Raw genomic sequence first — 20,866 nt, forward strand, 5'->3', positions numbered from 1 at the left:
CCCTAACTTGCCATAAATAATATAAAATGAACAGATCGTTTGCTTTTAAATACATTTCAGAAAAATTGCTGTTATTATCCTGCCTAACCACAAGGGTTTCGAATTTTTTGGGTGACATCAGACTCTTTGTCCATATCTTCCTTATCCATGTAACACGTCTACAAATTTCTATACTGTGATTTCATATAATAGTACATTGTGTATGTTTTTTTCATTACTACATGGTTTTCATAAGTATAATTCTTGGGGGCTGCATAGTGTTAAATTGCCATGTGCCCTCGTTTACTCTGGTTTATTTCCTGGACCCACTGGAGTGGCACTAGCAACGGAAACAACTCTGGGCTGATAAGGAGCATAGTTTCACCAGCCCTTCCTCGTGGTCCTTTTCAGGGCTGAGCACTGCCTATCTAGATGGATAGAATAACTTCCCATCCACTCTCCTTTTAATTTCTTTGTCTCTTCCTGACAGCACACCATATGGTACCTCGGCCACCGGTCCCCCCTCCAGGTACCAACGAGGAGATCCCTGATGACTTCGACTGGGACTTGATCACTTAGGGCCTTATGGAGCGTGGCCATGAGCTCAAGGCTGGGTGGCGAAAAGTCTGGCAGTGGGGCAGGAGCAGCCCCAGCCCATCCCTTCCTCCTTGCTGTATATACTTACATATCCTCTTTTTTCTTGCTCTGTCAGAAAAGCCACCACAAGATGCTGCCGAAGATAACCCCCCTCTTTCCTGCCTCCTTCTTCCTCTTCCCTCTTGTTTTTTTCTGAATTCTTTTTTTATTATTCTTATTATGGTATTATTATTATTATTGTTATTATTATTATTGGTTATCTGCTGCCCCCAGTCTTCTGCCCTCCTTCACAGACCGTGTCTGTCCCTTGCTAATTTAAAATCATCTGGCCAGAAGGTGAGGCCTTGGTGGCTACAGAGAAAGGTTTCAAATTTTGATTTACCTTTCTCTTTGAGAAACTCAATGCTAATCTCACCGTCTGACCCTAAATTGTTTTCTGTTCCTGTCAGTTCAGTCTAGTACTAGAGAAGCCACATTCTCAAGTAAAAAGAGATCTAAAACACCGCTGGGCAGCCATGAATTTGCAGGTTTTACTCAATGGTGCTAATTTTGTCCTCTGAGCTCTTCCTTGTCCCTTTTATCTTCGATCCTTACTTCTCCCGATCCTCACTTCCCATCTAGGGTAAGAGTGATGGTGGTGGTGCAGAAGGGTGACCATTAAATCCTAGAAGAATAAGACTTATGGGTTGGGTGGAGTCAAGCAGTGCAGAGGGTGATGGAATATAAAACAATCAGTTTCTATATGCTACTAGAAACTTCCATGGGCTTGTTCCCAGCCCTTAGTCTATTGGAGATAGAGTTGGTCTTGCTTCTGTGGTAGGGATGAGGATACCTGTTCAGCGTAGGTTCAGCTTTTAGGAGATGGTTTCAGTTTAACCCTTTTGGGTTTTTAAACATAGTTTTCTCTGGAAATTAACTGTGGCTCATATTTGCATTTACAAATTATTCTATAGTCCCCCTTCCCCATTCAGCAAATACTATTTTGTCCTCCTTCAGTTGCTGGCTCAACTCTTCCTCCTCTTTTTTATCTTCTTGCCCCCATTTTCTGGAACTCTCAAGAAAGAAAAGTAAGCCATTATCACTCTTTCAGTTTCATCATGTCCTAGGACAAGATGGGAACCTCTTTCCTACTGATCATAGCAGAACCAAACCTACAGCGTTGGTGGTAGGGGCGTGGGGAAAGGGAAAAGGAGCTGGCATACACATAGGTAGGGAATATTTCAATTATTTAATTATGTCAGCAAATGCTTCTCTTGGAATCCAAATCACTGGGGCTGAAGCTTTTGCCATTTGACTTTCAAGGGGTGAAGGAAATTGGTAGAGGAGATTAAATAATCTAGAGAAGAGAGTTTGTGAGGGCCAAGGGAGACCCCCCAGAAAGAGAAAAAAGGTATAGGGACAACTTCTATCCTTTAATGAGAAATGGCCATGAGTTACTGCTGCAAAGTACTTAGTGTGTTTCACGTTCATTGTTGAATACTAGTTACGAGAGGGAAGAGCAATTTTACTTCTGTGTTTATTTCACTGAATGTTCACTTTCCGAAAGCTGCAGGACAAACGTAAGGAGCGGACAAGGCCACTCTCTCTCTGATTTCTGCTCTTGTTCATATTCTTTTATTTACCCAGGACTTCCAGGAGATCTAGCTTTCCACTCTTCTGCTTTTCCCTCACCCACCCCTTTCTTTCTTTGTAAGGGGGTTATATATGAGAGTTTGTTGAAGAAGGCTGAAGCAAACGGGCAAGAAAGGGCGGTTAACTAAAGAGCACTTTATTTTCTGTGAAGTTTTTTGTAAGAAATGGGGATATGAGTGGATTGAATCCCCCGTTTTTGGGCAGTCAGTGGGGTTGAAGTATGACACAATATTTCCCATTGGGGAAAGGAGAATTTCTCTTAGAGGGTGGCAAAATGCCTTTGCCCTGTGTCTTTGTTCTAGGCATCTCTTCTGAATTCCTTCCAGTCAAGGTGCCTCCTATATACACAACTTCCCATCTGTTCTTCCCAAGATTTCCCCCTTTACAAATGATTATTTTCTCTTTTCTAAACCCCCTTTCTACTCAGATCCACACAGGATTTACGAGGGTAGACGAAATTGTACATGTAAATGTCCCTTGTTTATAATTCATCTGTGTCTTCTGAAAATTAGTCTCATGAAGACTCTGGTGGGCAGCCAGAGTAACTAAAGTTTGGGGCTAGGGGTGGAGACTGGCCATCAGGCCTCCTGGGATTTTAGCTCCCTTCCATTGAACTCAGCCTTGCTAGATGGCACAGGACAAAACTTACCCTCTTTGGGCCTGTTTCCCCATCCCCTCCATGAAATGGAAAGAATACTACTTTTTCTTGTTGGTCTAGCATTGCTGGGCTCAAAGTATAGTCATTGTTGTATTGAGTGACGTGTGCAAAAGTGCAGGCGCTCCTGCCTCCAGGAGGAGATAAGGGAGAAATGGGAGGAGAGGGACAGATGGAGCGGTCACGTGGTATAGATCCACTCATCCTCACTTTCCTCTCTTCGACCCCCAGGTTTCTAGATTGGTGAGTCCTTCGTACCACCTGTAGTGCTTTGCATTGGTGCAGGCCGGCAAGGGGGTGTATGATCTCACAAGTTGTTGTGTTTTGCATGCTTTCTTAATAAAAAAAAAAAAAAAAAAAAAAAAAGGAAGAATGTTTATGGTTTACTCTTACTGGTGCTGGTCTCAGATTTCTTTTTGCCAGGTAGGAAGGCAGGAAGGGGGAAGCATTTGTCTTCAGCTGGCCTTGTACCCTTTCCCTGCCTCCCACCTCTGGGTCCAAACAGTTGATCTTGGAATTGTTTTGTAAGATTGCTGGGAAAGAAGAATTAAAAAACATGCATTTAACATTGCTTTTTTTTTTTTTTTCCCCAAATGCTATTAAATATAGTGAAATATTGTTGGGAGAGGCAGTCACCCCTTATAGCTCGGTGTGTGGACTAGGCCACCTTGCCTGTGTTCTGGGATATTTCAAAGATCAGAGATACTACAATTTTGGGAGGAGTTGGATCTCCATCTGGGACTTCCTGGCAAATACTCACAGGTACTTAGCAGAGTTTTTCATAAGAAAGGCGGGAATTCCAATCATAAGATTTTGTTTTCCAAATATATTTCCCAGGAATGGAACTCTCAAAGGGAATCCAGAAATAACAACTGTGGAATCTTATAACTATGTCATCACCCCAGTATCCTGTACACTAAATGCAGAAGTTTGGGACTTACATCCGGGTCTTGTAAGATGCGTTGGGACTTCCAGGATCCTAGCTAATTGCGATTATAGCAAGCCTCCAGCTGCCTACTATGATTTGCTGTATGTATAGAGATTATGACATATTCTGAGTATCAAACAGTTAAGAGGATCCATGAATCCCAGTCTCAACAAGGAACCACAAGAAAGCAAGCATTTATTCATATCAAATACATAAGAAGATTACATTGGAAGGCGGCATTGCAAATCTTACATCATGTCACACATTGTTACCTCACACCTGAACGACTTCTCAGTGATTTGCAATTTTTCTGCATAGCACGTTATTACTTATTTGTAGTCCAGAGCTTCACCCTAATCACTGAACAAATAATAGTGCCTTGCAAGTCTAAAACATCTCATTTTCTCTTTTTTTTAGACTAAATAATTATATTCCACCCAGGGGAGGCTATATTATAGTACAAAAACCCTGAGATTTTAGAAATTTAACATAATAAAGTTTAAATACACAGACAAATGAGAAGGTAATAGGGTTAAGTAAGTTTTTTTTTTTTTTTTTTTTTTTGAATGAAAGAATGGAAGGAAAGCTATATGTGGGGTTGGGATGGATCCACAGAACAGAAGAAAGTGTGGTCAGGAGCCAACTGAAGTATGGTGATTAATGAATATTAGGATGATGATCAGTAAAAAGTATGAATGTGGATAAAATTCATCTTTCAAGACAAGAAGTGATGTTATCGTGTATATGAAAACTAGCTGCATAAGCACATGATTGTCATGGTAAATATCAGAAGAAATGTCTAAAATTGTTGCAAGTGTTATTTCTGGGAGATGGGAGTGGGAGGAGGGATTGGCTGGGCAGAGAGGGGCAGGAAACTTTATATTTCATTATAAGCCTTGGGTTCTCTTTAAATGATGTGCATTTATTACTTTGGGAAAGATAAAAATTCATTTCAAAAACCCAAAGATATACGTGGTGAATGATAAACAAGCATAGCCGTGCTTTACGAAGTTTCATGGTATTCCTGGAGGGTACTCAGTCACTGTGCAGTGAATTCAAGGGTTACTGCTCCATCCTCCACCCTCCTCCTCTTCTCACTGGAAATGAGTTTCTCAGGGAATATTAGTTTCAAGCAAGAGGAGGGGAGCAATTTGAATCTTAAGAAATTAGAGGTTATTGGGTGCACAAAGTGTAATACAGAAGATTTAGAGGCAGGGAAGAAATAAGGGATAAAGGAGGTTAAGAAGGAATGGAAAAGAGATGGTTCTATCGATAGGCAGACTAAGTAAGCAAATAGAAAACTCCCCAAACCACAGCTTACATGCCATTTTATGAGTAAGTTTTCAGATGCCTTAGCAGCCTGTCTTTACATAGTAGATGCCTATTCAGTTGTAATAATGGAAACGTGGAATTCCCATGTCCCGTATCCAGGAATATTGCACATAGCAAGCATCTGACATTGTACTCTGCTCCAGACTGCGTCTCATAACTGCTTGTTTTCGTGGACTTTGTCTTTTTGCACCTTGTTTTCATTTGAAGACATCATCACCCCCACATCAAAGCCAAAAAGAGACGATCATTGTTTACTCATGTAAGATTAGACAAAATGGTTTTAAATTGCATCTGGGAGGGGATTTGGACACTCCCAAGAAAAAAGTTCATGATGGAAAAATCATTTTAAAATAGACTAGGTTCTCCCTGATCTCACTGGCTTAGTTTGGGATAGAAATAGACTAATTTGGGAGATAATTATCAAATTTAGCATTCATCAGAAACAGGAGAGTTCATTAAAACACTTGCTTGGGCCTAACCCCCCGGAGATTTCGATTCAGCAAGTTTCTAGGTGATTCTAACAAGTTACCAGGTGATGCAGATGCTTCTAGTCTCAGACCATACTTTGAGAACCTATGGACTGATTCTTGGATGCCTTCTGGAATCCCCTGATCACAATACCACTCGTTGCTTCAGAAACATGTCACACTGGGTGAATACCTAAGAACCTTGGCTTGGGTCCACAGCTCCGTATCTTCACACAGGTGTACTGATACGCTTTCTTTCCAAAAAGACTTTGCTTTGGGGACAGCTGGTAGGGTGTGTGAGGTCTTCAATAAAAGCCGCCTCCAGAATGCCCTTCATGGACTGTTTGGCTTTCTTCCTGAAATCTTTTCCCAGGAGGGCATAGAGAAAGGGATTAAAGCAACTATTGGCAGATGCTAGAGCAACGGACATGTAGTCCCAAGACAGCAGAGCTTTTCCAAAGGGAGTTTCTGAGTCAAAAAACAATGATAGGACTCCAATAATGTGGTATGGAGCCCAGCAGACACAGAAGACAACCACCACAGCCATGGCCACTCGCAAGGTTTTGGTCCGAGACTTGGTGAAGCGGCTGCGTTGCATTCGGAAGATAATGAGGCCATAACAGGTCATCATGACCATAAAGGGCAGAAGGAAACCCATCACTAGTCTAGTGATGGTTATTGCCATCAGGGGTGTTAGTACTTGATTGTTGTATGAAAACTGGCCTACATCATAATCCTGGAGATTTTGGAATAGCTCGTGTGTGTATAAGGAGTTGCTAGAAGTACCAGAGTAAAGCTCTAAATTGGTAGAGAGAAATTTATCTGGTGGGTTAGTTCTGTGATCTTCAATAGGAAACCCACTGGGGCTTATAGATGAGACCTTACTAGCAAGAAAATTATAATATGGATATCGACTAGACAATTTAGCTGAATCCACAGGGAGTGACTCTCCAGAAGGTCTTTGAAATGTTTGAGAATAGAGGATAGTGGTGGCTGTCCAAGGAAGATCATTTGTTTGTAAAGAGAAAGACTCTAATCCCTCATCCATTTCTCCAGGCAGGTGCACAGTGGAGTTGTCAAGAGACCCATTTTCCAGTAGATTACTGGTGAAGTCTGAATAACCAAAGGAGCTGTAGGGACTAAAACTGTAGCCACACATGTAATGGTCACCTACAGCGAATGTTTTCCGGTATACGAACACGGGCATACACATTACAAAAGCCACCACCCATATACATCCGCAGATAGCGAAGGCTGTCCCCACCTTGCGGTGATTCTGGCACCAGATTGGCCTGAGGACCAAAAGGCAACGATCCAGGCTAATGGCAGTCAGCAGGAAGACGCTGGCAAACATGTTGAGGATGATGATGGAGGGGATGAGCTTGCACAGGAACCCGCCGTAGGGCCAGTGTCCTTGCAGCGCCAAGTGAGCCAGGGAGAAGGGCAACGAGAGGCAGCAGAGGAAGTCGGCCAGCGTGAGATGGAGAAACCAAACGGTGTTCACTGTCCGCTGCATCTTTAGGCCAGCCACCCACAGCACTAGCCCATTGCCTGGCAACCCCAGTAAGAAAGTGAGGCTGAGAATGCCCATGGAGAGAATGACCTGGGGTTCGTACCAGGGCTGTGAGGGTAGGTCAGTTGAACTGTTATCAGCAGAGGAAGGCTCCATTGCTGAACTTCTCTAAAAATATAAGCAATAGTATTAAAAACTATCTTTTTCTTAAAAAGCATATCCTTAGAATTACCACCCTCCCACATAACGCTGTAGACTACAGAGGCCCCTGTTTTAGTCTGTATTCCTTAACTTCATCCTGGACCACACGAAAACATTCTATGATCATTAAAATCTACCATATCAATTTAAATGTGTACTGAAATCATTAATTTCATTTGGAAGTCCCTGTCAATGTACATTTCTCCTCTTTCTTGCAATTCCAATATCACATTCTGCACTCGTTCCTTTCCTTACCCAGTGTTCCCTACTAAAAACAAGCAGGGCTCCTGGATGGCTCAGTTGGTTAAGTGTCTTCCCTCGGCTCAGGTCATGATCCCTGGGCCTGGGATCAAGCCCCACATTGTGCTTTTCCCTCTGCCTGCCACTCCCCCTGCTTGTGCTAGCTCTCTCTCTCTCTCTCTCTCTCTGTGTCACATAAATAAATAATCTTAGAAAACAAAACAAGTAAAAAAAAAAAAAAAAAAAAAAAAGCTAAATGGATGAACAATAACTTTAGACCAGAGGTTCCCAGCTTTCAATCCACAAGAAGGCTTTATGGAGCCCCATCACCACCTCGAACCGTATGTAAGATTTTAAGGTTGCATATTCCCATTTCTATGAGGGCAGAAAGGCCATCCAATCCCTCCACCAGATTTTCAATGACTCACTACCACAAAAAAAGGTAATGTAGACTCAGTGTTATATCTTTACTTTTTAATAAAAAGATAAAAAAGATTATTTATTTATTTGAAAGAGAGAGAGAGATAGCGAGAGAGAGCATGAGCAAGGAGAAGAGGGAGAAGCAGGCTCCCTGCAGGGAGCCGATGTGGGGCTCAATCCCAGGACTCTCTAATCATGACCTGAGCTGAAGGCAGCTGCTTCACCGACTGAGCCATCCAGGTGCCGTCCCCAGTTACATCTTTAGATATAACCTCATCTTTTCCTTTTGCTTTCAAATTTCTCACGAGTTGTTTACCCTCTCAGCATCAATTCCCTCAATACCCATCATTTCTTTCTTGTTTTTAAAAAATGTTATTCATGAATATATACACATATTTGCATATATACATATATGTATATATATGCATATTTTCTTAATTAAAATTTAACAAAACTTGATTAGTCTGTGCATATTTAAAAATCCTTAATTATGGGAAAATACACATAACACAAAATTTACCATTCTAACCATTTTTTTAAGTATAAAGTTCAGCAGTATCAAGTATAGTCACGTTATTGTACAATTAACCTCCATGGTTTTTTCACCTTGTAAAACTGAAACTCTAATTCTATTAGACAATGGTTCCCCACTTCCCTCTTCCCCCAGCCACTGGCAAACCACCAGGCTACTTTCTGTTACTATTTGTATTTGCACTACTCTAGACATCTCATATAAATGGAATTGTACAGCATTTGTCTTCTGGTGTCTGGTTTATTTCCCTTGGCATAATGTTCTCAAGGCTCATCCATGTTGTAGCATATGTCAGAATTTCTTTCTTTTTAAGGCTAAATAATATTCCATTGTATGTAAACCCCACATTCTGCTTACCCACTCATCTCTTGATGGACATCTGAATTGCTTTCATCTTTTAGCTCTTGTGAACAGTGCTGCTATGAACTGGCATGCATACTGTTGTATAAACTGATTTCCTTTTTTCAGCTAGTCTCCACATTATGCAGTAATATTTTACCTTAAGGAATACTCAGTCTTTGCCTAGTTTTTTTCTAGACGTAGTTTTTTTCTCACCGTCCCGAAACATCTCCTGTAGCTGATTGATCCACAGTTATAGCCAATCTAGGATCACACTTTGCATCCAAATGTTATGTTTAAGTATCTCTCTCTCCTTTTTTAACATAGTTTGTCAAGGATGCTAGCTTGTCTCAGGGTCTGTTGTTCTCACCACTCACTTTTTAACCTTTGTAATTTGTAATTTTTTAACACTTTGTAATTTGTCTTCTGACCCATCACTGGGCTAAAGTTACCTCTAAAATTATTTCTAAATAACAAATTCAAACATCGTTTTCTCTGTCTTTATCCACAACTCCATTCTCTTGGCCTCTTGACATTACCGTTCCCTAATTCCGAAGACTCCCATAAATGCACCCTACTTTATAGCTTTCTTGAACAACTCACTATTTTGGCTAATACTGTTTACTTCTGTCGGGAATTATGTCTTTCACCTCAACCTCCTTGGTCCTACATCCTTAATCTCTACCTGTTGAAATTTGAGCCATTCCTCAAAATAAGCTCAAATGTTATTCTTCTTCAAAACCTTCTCTTAAAGTCTCAATAAGAAATTAGTTCTCCACCTCTTAAATTTGTGTGTGTGTATATGTGTTGAATCTCCATTTCATATTCTCTGTGCAGTGAAGCATTTTGCCTTGTATTATTATAATTATTATTTTAAAAAGGTTTTATTTATTTATTTGACAGAGAGAGACACAGTGAGAGAGGGAACACAAGCGGGCGAGTAGGAGAGGGAGAAGCAGACTTTCCACTGAGCAGGGAGCCCAATGTGGGGCTTGATCCCAGGACTCTGGAATCATGACCTGATCCGAAGACAGATGCTTAGCGACTGAGCCACCCAGGCACTCCTGTAATATAATTATTGTCATGGCTGTCTTATCTATTATTCTGGCCTTAAATTTCATAATGGTAAAAATGAGTCTCTACCTAAGTGCTTGTTCTACCAAAGTTAGCACTATGGATTCCATGACATAAAGATCAAAGATGACTTCAGTGCATGGATGTTCATGTTTGGGGTTTACTTTATTTTCTTTTCCAACTAAATTTAAAATTTTTATTATTGTCCACTTAATCCATTAAATATGCTGTCTCTTCTACCTTCCCTTTTGGTTTCCAGTTTCCAGTTCTTACTGGCTATAAGAGCATTTTATGTTTCCTTTCATAAAGTCCCAAAATATTTTCATGACTTGGAATTCTGCTGAGCTAACCAAATGCTGTCGTAGGGTCTTACATGATTAGCAGAAGTTAAGATAACCGAGTCAACAAAATAATAGAAAAGAAAAAGTGATTCTCATTCTCCCTCACTGTAGCCTTATGCACTCAAATACTCAAGTCTTATCAGGACCCCTTCTTTCCTTGTTGGGCACAGCAGTTACCCTGGTCCACTGTCCTGCTCAAGTATACATAGTCATGCCAACATCTTTGAAGTATTGAGAGAAGGATAGAATCAGAGAAGCGAGGACTGAAAAGAAATATAGCAATTATTTTTCCTTGTCTCTAGTTTTATTTTGCAGTTTTTGACACAGAAACTCAGCAAATTAGGGGACTGTCACATATTCACAATGAGGAGGGTTGTAAGATCTTAAGTCCAATAGTCTTTCTACTACAAAGAACCACAGAACTAAAAAGGTTTCAGTATTGTTATTCTTAACAATCACATGGTAAAGTTACCAAGAGCTGCACAAACTGAAGTAATAAAGACTGAAAAGAAAGTCATCTGGGTGGGTCATTCTGTTAAGCAACTGACTCTTGATTTTGGCTCAGATCATGATCTTAGGGTCATGGGATCGAGCCCCACATTGGGCAGGGTCTGCTGGAGATTCTCTCCCTGTGCCCCTGCCCACTCCCCCTTGTGCTCTCTCTCCCTCCTAAAATAAATAAATAAATAAATCTTTCAAAAAAAAGATTAAAAAGAGCAAGATTCCAATATAAATAGAGCCATAGGTATAAACTATATTTTAAGTATGTATAAATCAGTCTTAAAAATCTTTCAGAATGAACAAGATCACTTTTTACATTTTTCCAAGTGTTTTGGCTGAAAGATACCTCTACATTTGCGACTGGTAGAACCTTTTCTTTCTCTTTCCTTCTTTCTTTCTTTTTTAGTTTTTAATACTACATTGGTCAAAAGTAGTTAAAAGGATAAAGACATTCCTGAAACTAAAATTCAGTTATAACAGGACAAGAAAGTAGATTCCAGAATGAAATACTAATGATAGGGAGACAGAGTTGGTAACAATAAAGAGTAAGTAGGGGCACCTGGGTGGCTCAGTGGGTTAAGCCTTTGCTTTTGGCTCAGGTCATATCTCAGGGTCCTGGGATCAAGCCCTGAATCAGGCTCTCGGCTCCCCCCCCCCCAACCCCCGCCTGCCTCTCTGCCGACTTGTGATCTCTGTCTGTCAAATAAATACATAAAATCTTAAAAAAAAAAGAATAAGCAAAAGAATAAAAAAAAGAGGAAATAGGAGTGAGAAAAATATATATATATAAAAAGGCAACTGACTTGAAGAATTAGCTATTGTGAAAAGCTGGACTCAAAATTCAGAAAGAGACACATAGCTGTTTAAGAGGAAAAAATGGCATAAAATTCACTATTTGTTCCAGAATGAAAATATGAAGAATGAAGATAATTTAGAACATGGGATGTTTAGTAAAAGAAAGGTGGATATAGAGATAAAACAAAAGAAAGAAAAATTGGGGAAGGAATGGGGGGAAGAGGAGATAATGACCCTCAAATTATTATCCTTAATAGGCAGAAGCAGCACAAGTTGTCCAGTGAATGTAGGTTTTCTTACCAAAACCCTGAGACAGTAGCTGATGGCCTCAGCACAGGTCTGGAGGTCCCCACAAATCCCGTGTGGGTCTCGCACTTACCCACAATCAAGTTATAAAGTATGCTTAGGAAATTTGCTGAGCGCTTCCTCTTCCCTCTCTTCGCTTCTGGTGATAGAGGAACTCCACACTTTTGACTACTATCTGACTTCACAGGATGAGTTTTGAAGTGAGTCACTCCTCAATGTTTCAGATAAGAAAAGTAAAAAAAAAAAAAAAGCAGAAGTGGGAAGGCATAATTGTTTTCTGCAGAACACAGAATACGGCTAAAGAGAGAATATTTCTGTACATAAGCTTCTCACTTGGTAGGTTTTTGCTTGTGTTTTAGAAACACGTACACATGACCCTATGCTATGTGAGGGTGGGGGTGCTGAGTGGCTGGAAGGCGTGACCGGCATAATCCCGATATAAGAACCTCAAATAACATCTTCTGAATGCTTATTATGCGTAAAGAAACATGCCATTCCAAAATCGGATTAATTAAACTATGTTCTAATATTGAGAGGTCCACAATCTAGTAGGAGTAAGCACCTATACACACCTAAGATCCCCCTTCAATACAACCCAGACTATGATGGCAGAAGTGCCAGTAGAAGTAAAATAGTACAACATAACAGAAGGCTCCATTTAGCCTGGGACAATCTAGGAAAGTCTTAAGGTAGAAGTAAGATCTGGGTAGATCCTTAAAGACTTCAAAAAAATTTTTATTTTTTTTTAAATTTCTTTCCAGAATTCATTGTTTTTGCACCACACCCAGTGCTCCATGCAATATGTGCCCTCCTTAATACGAACCACCAGGCTTACCCAACCACCCACCCACTCTCTCCTCCCAAACCCTCACTTAGTTCCTCAGAGTCCAGTCTCTCATGGTTTGTCTCCTCTTCTAATTTCCCCCAACTCCCTTCTCCTCTCCATTTCCCTATGTCATCTGTGTTATTCCTTATGATCCACAAATAAGTGAAACCATATGATAATTGACTCTCTCTGCTTGACTTATTTCACTCAGCATAATCTCTTCCAGTCCCATCCATGTTGATACAAAAGCTGGATATTCATCCTTTCTGATGGAAGTATATATGGACCACATCTTCTTTATCCATTCATCCGTTGAAGGGCACCTTCGTTCTTTCCACAGTTTGGTGATTGTAGCCATTGCTACTATGAACATTGGAGTACAGATGGCCCTTCTTTTCACTACATCTGTACCTTTGGGGTAAATACCCAGTAGTGCAATTGCAAGGTCATAGGGTAGCTCTATTTTTAATTTCTTGAGGAATCTCCACACTGTTCTCCAAAGGGGCTGCACCAACTTGCATTCCCACCAGCAGTGTAAGAGGGTTCCCCTTTCTCCACATCCTTTCCTGTCGGTTTACTGTCTTGCTAATTTTGGCCATTCTAACTGGTGTAAGGTGGTATCTCAATGTGGTTTTGATTTGGATTTCCCTGATGGCAAGTGATGATAACAGTTTTTTCATGTGTCTGTTAGCCATTTGTATGTCTTCATTGGAGAAGACATACAATTCTGCCCATTTTTTGACATGATTATCTGTTTTGTGTGTGTTGAGTTTAAGGAGTTCTTTATAGTCTTTGGATATCAGCCCTTTGTACTGTTAAAGACTTTTTAAAAAAAATTTCATTTTATTTGAGAGAAAGCACAGGCTTGGGCAAGGGGAGGGGCAAAGGGAGAGAGAGGATATCAAGCAGATGCCATGCTCAGCGCAGAGCCCAACAGGGGTTTTGATCTCATGACTATGAGAACTTGACCTGAGAAGAAACCGAGAGTAGGACGCTTAACTGGTCGAGCTACCCAGCCATCTCTGGGAAGGTCCTTAAAGATCTCTATAGACAGAAGATTGACATGCTATTTAGAATGTTCAAGTGGAGAAAAATGAAAGGCAGGTGGGTGGGAGAATGTTTCGGGTATTGGGGATGGACAGAATAGTCAATCAACTAGATTGTTTCATCAAGAAGGCATACAGAAGATTGAAGCAATGATTCCAGCTTAAAATATACATCTTAAAAATTCTCACTCACATTGTTCTTTTACATGTATGCACATGAAATAAAATTCACTTGGGTCAAATGTATTTGAAGACTGTTGCCTGGGGTAAAGGCTTCAGTCAATATTAATCAACTTACTGTTCAAATAATATCTGCTCCTCCTCTTGTTCACAGAGAAATCACCATGAAATTTTTTAAGACAGAAAGACCCAAGAAAAATCCCAAGAGAGTGATTGATTGACTGATTGATTGGTGTCCATTGTTATCTAATGACAGAGGTAGTACATATAAAGAAGATTAATTGAAATAATACAAAAGTTAAAGGGTAAAAGAATGAAAGTTTTTATTTCCAATTCCGCTGCCTAGAAGTAACTATTTTTAATAGCTTCACATTCATTCTTTGTAAATTTTTTCTAAGTAGAACACATATCTTTTAAAAAGGTAGTTTCAAGCAAAAATGGGATTATAATTTACATGTGATTTTATGATCTGCTTTTTTGCTTAACAATATGTCAGAACATATTTCGATGTTGGTGCATATAATTCTATTAATTATATTCTGTTTTTTAAAAAAAATATTTTATTTATTTATTTGACAGAGAGAGATACAGCGAGAGAAGGAACACAAGCAGGGAGAGTGAGAGCGGGAGAAGCAGACTCCCCGCCATGCAGGGATCCTGATGTGGGGCTCAATCCCAGGATCATGCCCTGAGCCAAAGGCAGATGGTTAAGACTGAGCCACCCAGGCACCCCATATTCTGTTTTTTTATTTTAATCTAGTATTTGGAAACATGGAATAATGAAGGTATTCAGAAAGCACAAATAGTGAGCATACAAAAGATAGTATTCTCATAAGTGTGCACATATACACATTTTATATATATATACACATATATACATAAAATAATTCATTCTCATGTTAAAAAAAAAACTTTAAATATAGAAGGACTAAAATGAAATGAAAACTGAAATTTCCACAATACCTAGCTATCCTATTGTTACTCCCTGGAGGAAACTCTTTCATAAATATAAATGCAATTACATTACATATATTGTCTTATGCTTTTTCTATTTACCTTTTCATATCTGGACATAGTAGTCCACATCATTTTTTTAAAGATTTTATTTATTAATTTGACAGACAGAGATCATAAGTAGGCAGAGCAGCAGGTGGCAGGAGCGGGGGATGAGGGCTCCCTGCTGAGCAGAGAGCCTGATGCGGGGCTCAATCCCAGGACCCTGGGATCATGATCTGAGCTGAAGGCAGAGGCCTAACCTACTGAGCCACCCAGGTGCCCCCACATAATATTTTTTAAATTGGTCCATATTATCCCTTTAATCAGTTAGTCCTCTGTTGATGAATAGTCTGTTTTGTTTTTTTTTTTAAGATTTTATTTATTTATTTGTCAGGGATAGAGGGAGAGAGAGCGAGCGAGCATAGGCAGACAGAGAGGCAGGCAGAGGGAGAAGCAGGCTCCCTGCCAAGCAAGGAGCCCGATGTGGGACTTGATCCCAGGACACTGGGATCATGACCTGAGCCGAAGGCAGCTGCTTAACCAACTGAGCCACCCAGGCGTCCCGATGAATAGTCTGTTTTTATCAACTCTTTTTTTTTTCAAAGATTTATTTATTTATTTTAGCGAGAGAGAAAGAGAGAGAGAGTTCAAACATGAGCAGGGGGAGGAGAAAGGGGAAGGGAGAAATGGAAAGAGAATCTCAAGCAGACTCCCTGTTGAGATCAGAGTCCTACCCAGGGCTCTTGATCTTACCACCCTGACATCATGACCTGAGTTGAAACAAAGAATCAGATGCTCGGGGCGCCTGGGTGGCTCAGTGAGTTAAGCCGCTGCCTTCGGCTCAGGTCATGATCTCAGGGTCCTGGGATCGAGCCCCGCATCGGGCTCTCTGCTCAGCAGGGAGCCTGCTTCCCCCCCTCTCTCTCTCTCTGCCTGCCTCTCCATCTACTTGTGATTTCTCTCTGTAAAATAAATAAATAAAATCTTTAAAAAAAAAAAAAAAAAAGAATCAGATGCTCAATGACTGAGTCACAAGGTGCCCTATTTTTTTTAAATCAACTTTTAAAGCAGTTACAAACAATGCTCCAATGAGTACTTTACTTTTGTATTTTACACATCCATGAACACTTTTGTAGAATAGGTTCCGAGAGTTATAACTGCTAAGTCCAAGAGTATGTGCATTTATATTTTTGAAAGATATATAATTTCCTACTACAGAGATTCCATCCACTTGCAAAAGGTAAGGTCTTTATCATTAAGTTCAGTATCATAAACATGTACTCTGCTCCTACCACAGACGCTATGCTTTGTGCTGTAGGAGATACAGATACAGTGAGAGATATACATTATTATAACCTAATAAGGGCTTCTGGGTCACTCTGGAAAGCAGTATGGAGGTTCCTCCAAAAGTTGAAAATGGAGCTACAACCCAGCAATTGCACTACTGGGTATTTACCCCCAAAATACAAATATATCGATCTGAAGGGGCATGTGCACCCTAATGTTTACAGCAGCAATGTCCACAATAGCCAAACTTTGGAAAGAGCCTAGATGTCCATCAACAGATGAATGGATGAAGAAGATGTGTATATATGTGTACACACACACACACACTCACACACACGGAGAGAGAAATATTATGCAGCCATCAAAAACAAAATCTTGTCATTTGCAAAGATGTAGATGGAACTAGAAGATATTATGCTAAATGAAATAAGTCAATCAGAGAAAGACAGTATCAGACAATCTCACTCATATGTGGAATTTGATAAACAAGGCAGAGGATCATAAGGAAAGAGAGGAAAAAAATGAAACAAGACAAAACCAGAGAGGGGGACAATCCATGAGAGACTTTTAATCTTAGGAAACAAGCCGAGGGTTGCTGTAGTGGAGGGGACTGGAGGGATGGAGTGGCGGGGTGATGGACATTGGGGAGGGTATGTGCTATGGTGAGTGCTGTGAATTGTGTAAGACTGATGAATCACAGACTTGTGTCCCTGAAACAAATAATACATTATCTGTTAATAAAAATATTTTAAAAATCTTTCTATAGAAAAATAAAATATTTTATCCAGTTAAAAAAAAGGGTGGGGGGAGCTGCTGGGAGGTTCCCAATGTGCCCCAAAACATGAGAGAAATACTAATTCTTACTGAAGCAAACAGACCACTGAAGAGGTAGCACTTGAGCTAGACTTTAAAGATGGGTAGAAATTTTACAGGCCCTTGTAGTGCAGAAAAAATAACTTTTTATCTGTTTCACTGCCCTATGAGGTCATGACTTTGTTTCTAGGTCCAATGCCTGTTACATTCTTGGTATAACATATGGGAATGAATGAATGAATGAATGAATGAATATGTGGTTGAAAAGGATGTTGACTTTTGAATATAATTCAAAGATTTCAGAGTCTTTAAGGTTGTTTCTCAAGTGGATTCAGTCTTTCTAAAGGTTATAAAGCAATTATATCTGTCCTTTCTTATAAAGTACTAGTTGTTTTGTGGTGTAATGTTGAAAAATTAGGGAAACTTATGTGGTTATCTTTTGTTTCCTTTTTTTTTTTTTCTTTAACATTTTGTTTGTTTGAGAGATTGAGAGAGAGAGCACGAGCAGGAGAAAGGGCAGAGAGAGAGAGGGAGGGACAAGCAGACTCCCTGGTGAGTATGGAGCCCAACACAGGGATTGACACGGAGTTTGATTTCAGGACCTTGGAATCATGACTTGAGCCAAAATCAAGATTTGGAGGCTTAACTGACTGAACCGTCAGTCAGCCCCATGTTTTGCTCCTTTTGAATATCTAAATTATAAACATCTAAGCAGAGATTAGATGCTCTAGAAAGAATGAAATCTTGAATATATATTACAAAGTCAGTCATATTAAAACCTTTTATGAGCTACTGATTAATTCTACATTTTCAGTGATGGCAATTTGTATTTGCCTGGCCAAATTAAAATCTTTGGAATCACAGAACCTCTAGCCTTTTTTGCCTGAGAGAATTAAAAAATAGTTTCTGCCCTTAAGGACTTTGATGAAAACTGAGTTTGAATCCCAGCTTTGCCAGTTCATTGTGTGACTGTACAGAAATGATTTAAACTGTTTTCATTTTCTCACCTGTAAAACAGGGATTGTGTCAGATTTTATCTATTGAACTGAAGCCCATTCCCATCTTTCCTTGCTATCTCTCTATTGGAAGCCTGGGCACCACATTTCCTGGACCTTCTCTCCAGTGGAATTCTGAATAGGCTTTACCAGAAGGTCTATGCTAATGTGCTATTGGACGGTGAAAGGTAAAGGGAAGCATTGCATTTGATTCTGGAACTTAGTTTGTTCACCATGACTGCAAATCTTTTTTTAAAAATTTAATTGATGCATTAACTAATCTCTAAACCCAATGTGGGGCTCAAACTCACAAACAGGAGATCAAGAGCCACATGCTCCACTGACTGAGGCAGACAGCTGCCCAGGATTGCAAATCTATTTTACTTATTTTAGTTTATTATTTATTTATTTACTTATTTGTTTATTTATGTTAGAGACAGTGAGTGTGTATACACATGTGAGTGGGTTGGGGATAGGGTATAAGGAGAGAAAGAGAGAATTTTAAGCAGACTCCACACCCAGCAGGGAGCCTGTCATGGGTTTGATCTCATGCACTGAGATCATGACCTGAGCTGAAATCAAGTCGGCCACTTAACAGAGAGCCATCAGGCGCCTTGCAAATCTGTTTTAAAAGTAAAAAAGAACAAAAACCATAAAACAGACTAAACATTAAAACTATATGTATAACTATATTATGCACACACACACACATGCACACACATACAGAAAGAGATTGATTGAACAGGGAATCCTTTAGCTTCTGGCTCTGTAGCAGAATACAACTGTGGTAACTCCTGCAAAGGGGATGGGACACGTGGCTGAGGCAGCTGCTGGCTCCTGTGGGCTCTAGTGGGATTACTGGTTCCTCAGACCTATGCATTCTTAGGTGCCTAGGGCAGCAGCAAGAGCCCTCAGCCTCAAAGCCAAAGGCATACTTGCCCATTCTAGGTGACATGCTTCTCCAATTCTAGGGGAGCAGTCACCCGCAATTCTATCATCTCCTCCCCTTTTATCCTTCTAGCGCTCCCAACGCTTTCATAACCAGGTCCTTATATTAAATACCCTGTTTGATGTACCTACAATGGTTTCTCTTTTCCTGGATGGGTAATGACTGATTTAGGGGAATATTCACTGTACTCTGTAGGATGGTTAGGAGTTAATAAATGCATGCCAAGCCCTTGAAAGAGAGTTGGCACATAGGACTCAATAAATGTTAGTAATTATGCCAAAAACATTACGTGGCTTCCAGTCTTGCCTATTATATCACAACCACTCTCCCAGCTTGGACATGTAACAAATAACTTACAGAATGTTCTTTTCCCATTGTTAAGACATGTCCTTTCTGTCAAATCAAATCCTAGCCCATGGCTCTTCAGGAATGTGGATTAGATGTACTCCCTTCTTCCTCTAGCACATAGCTATAGTAGAACCAAGAAGGGAAACAAATTGAAGAAGAAAGTCACTCAGAAAGGAAAGCAATTCAGTTGAAAAGTAAATAAAACAAAGCAAAAAAACCTGTCCATCCCATAAAAGTATCTGATGCACGTATGCCTAGATCTTGAAAGAAGTCAGTCAAGTTCAGCATGATAAATCATTCAGATCTGAGTGGTTTAAAGAAAAGTAAATGTTTCCTCTATTGATTTATTGGTTATTATTTTTCCATTATAGTATGTACCTAGGATAGCCAAGGGAGGGAGATTGAAGGGGAAGGAAACTGAGTCCACCTACATTTTTTACGAACACCGTTTGGGGTTTTCATTCGGTGAAACTGAAAGTAGACAAGGGGACAAGCTTTTGGTTTGTGCTTTATCTAATCTGATGAGAAGCCATAGTCCCTATGGCCCCTGTTTTTTGATGGGGACAGGATTCAGGACTGTTGAGGAACACATAGCTCTCCTAAGCGTAAGTCTACATAACTTGTTGAGTAAACTTTGGTGGATTTTGTATGTTAGCTATCCTACTTGTGCGTTATTTAGAAAGTGGCGATGGGCATTAAGGAGGGCATGTGTTGCGATGAGCACTGGGTGTTATACGCAACTGACGAATTGTTGAACACTACATCAAAAACTAATGATGCACTGCATGTTGGCTAGCTGAACATAAAAATAAAAAATAAAAAAAGAAAATGTCTTAGGGCGCCTGGGTGGCTCAGTGGGTTAAGCCGCTGCCTTCGGCTCAGGTATGATCTCAGAGTCCTGGGATCGAGTCCTGCATTGGGCTCTCTGCTCAGCAGGGAGCCTGCTTCCTCCTCTCTCTCTCTGCCTGCCTCTCTGCCTACTTGTGATGTCTCTCTGTCAAATAAATAAAAATTAAAAAAAAAAAAAGAAAATGTCTTCATTTCTTTTCTTTTTCCTCATGTCATCTTCAGTAAAAAGCAACAGAAGGTGGTGATACTGTGTTGGGAAACCACCCAGTGTTCCCCTCTGGTAAGAAAAAAAAACCCCACTTCTCCCTTTTCTGTGTATCTCCTTCATACAGCCGACATTTCATTTCTGACACTTCTGGTCACCACACCTGTGGGCTTTTTTTTTTTCCTTGCCACATCAAACAATTCCGTGAGACTAGCTGGTGTCAATTTAACTCAATTCCACATCATCTACCTGGAGATAGTGTTTTATCCCACAGACTGAGGACCAAGTCCCAAAGGACTGCTCTTCACTAATGGTGCTAATGGCAAGGGGCAGGTCCTACGATTACTCATGACTTCTGTGCCCCATGGCTACAAACTGGACATTCCAATGACCTCCTCCCCCTCGGGTTGCTTTATTTACTATAATGGTTCACAGAACTCAGGGAAACTCATACTTATGTCTATCAGTTTATTAAAGAATGCAAGAAAGAATACATGTGTACAGCTAGATGAAAAGATAC

General features: G+C 40.2%; 2 protein-coding genes across 5 annotated transcripts in view; one reads left to right on the forward strand and one right to left on the reverse strand.

The window, feature by feature from the left end:
* The window catches only part of FOXJ2 (forkhead box J2), a 20,015-nt gene extending 16,584 nt beyond the window's left edge, over window positions 1–3,431 (forward strand). For all 4 annotated transcript variants that reach the window (XM_059403618.1, XM_059403620.1, XM_059403619.1 and 1 more), the window contains one exon: window positions 470–3,431. In XM_059403618.1, the coding sequence (XP_059259601.1) occupies window positions 470–558 (89 nt within the window). In that variant the 3' untranslated portion in view covers window positions 559–3,431. The remainder of the gene's footprint in view (window positions 1–469) is intronic.
* C3AR1 (complement C3a receptor 1) lies at window positions 3,196–11,913 on the reverse strand. Its single transcript, XM_059403623.1, has 2 exons — window positions 11,847–11,913; window positions 3,196–7,271 (listed from the first exon to the last, which is right to left on the reverse strand). The coding sequence occupies exon 2, from the start codon at window positions 7,257–7,259 to the stop codon at window positions 5,820–5,822; it is 1,440 nt and encodes a 479-aa protein (XP_059259606.1). The 5' UTR covers window positions 7,260–7,271; window positions 11,847–11,913; the 3' UTR covers window positions 3,196–5,819.
* Window positions 11,914–20,866: the final 8,953 nt, after the last annotated feature.

This window comes from Mustela nigripes, chromosome 6 (genome assembly GCF_022355385.1).
Source record: "Mustela nigripes isolate SB6536 chromosome 6, MUSNIG.SB6536, whole genome shotgun sequence".
Lineage (NCBI taxonomy): Eukaryota > Metazoa > Chordata > Mammalia > Carnivora > Mustelidae > Mustela > Mustela nigripes.

Excerpts from the sequence above, each read along its gene's own strand:
- C3AR1 (XM_059403623.1), bottom strand. The coding sequence starts at position 7,259 with ATGGAGCCTTCCTCTGCTGATAACAGTTCAACTGACCTACCCTCACAG.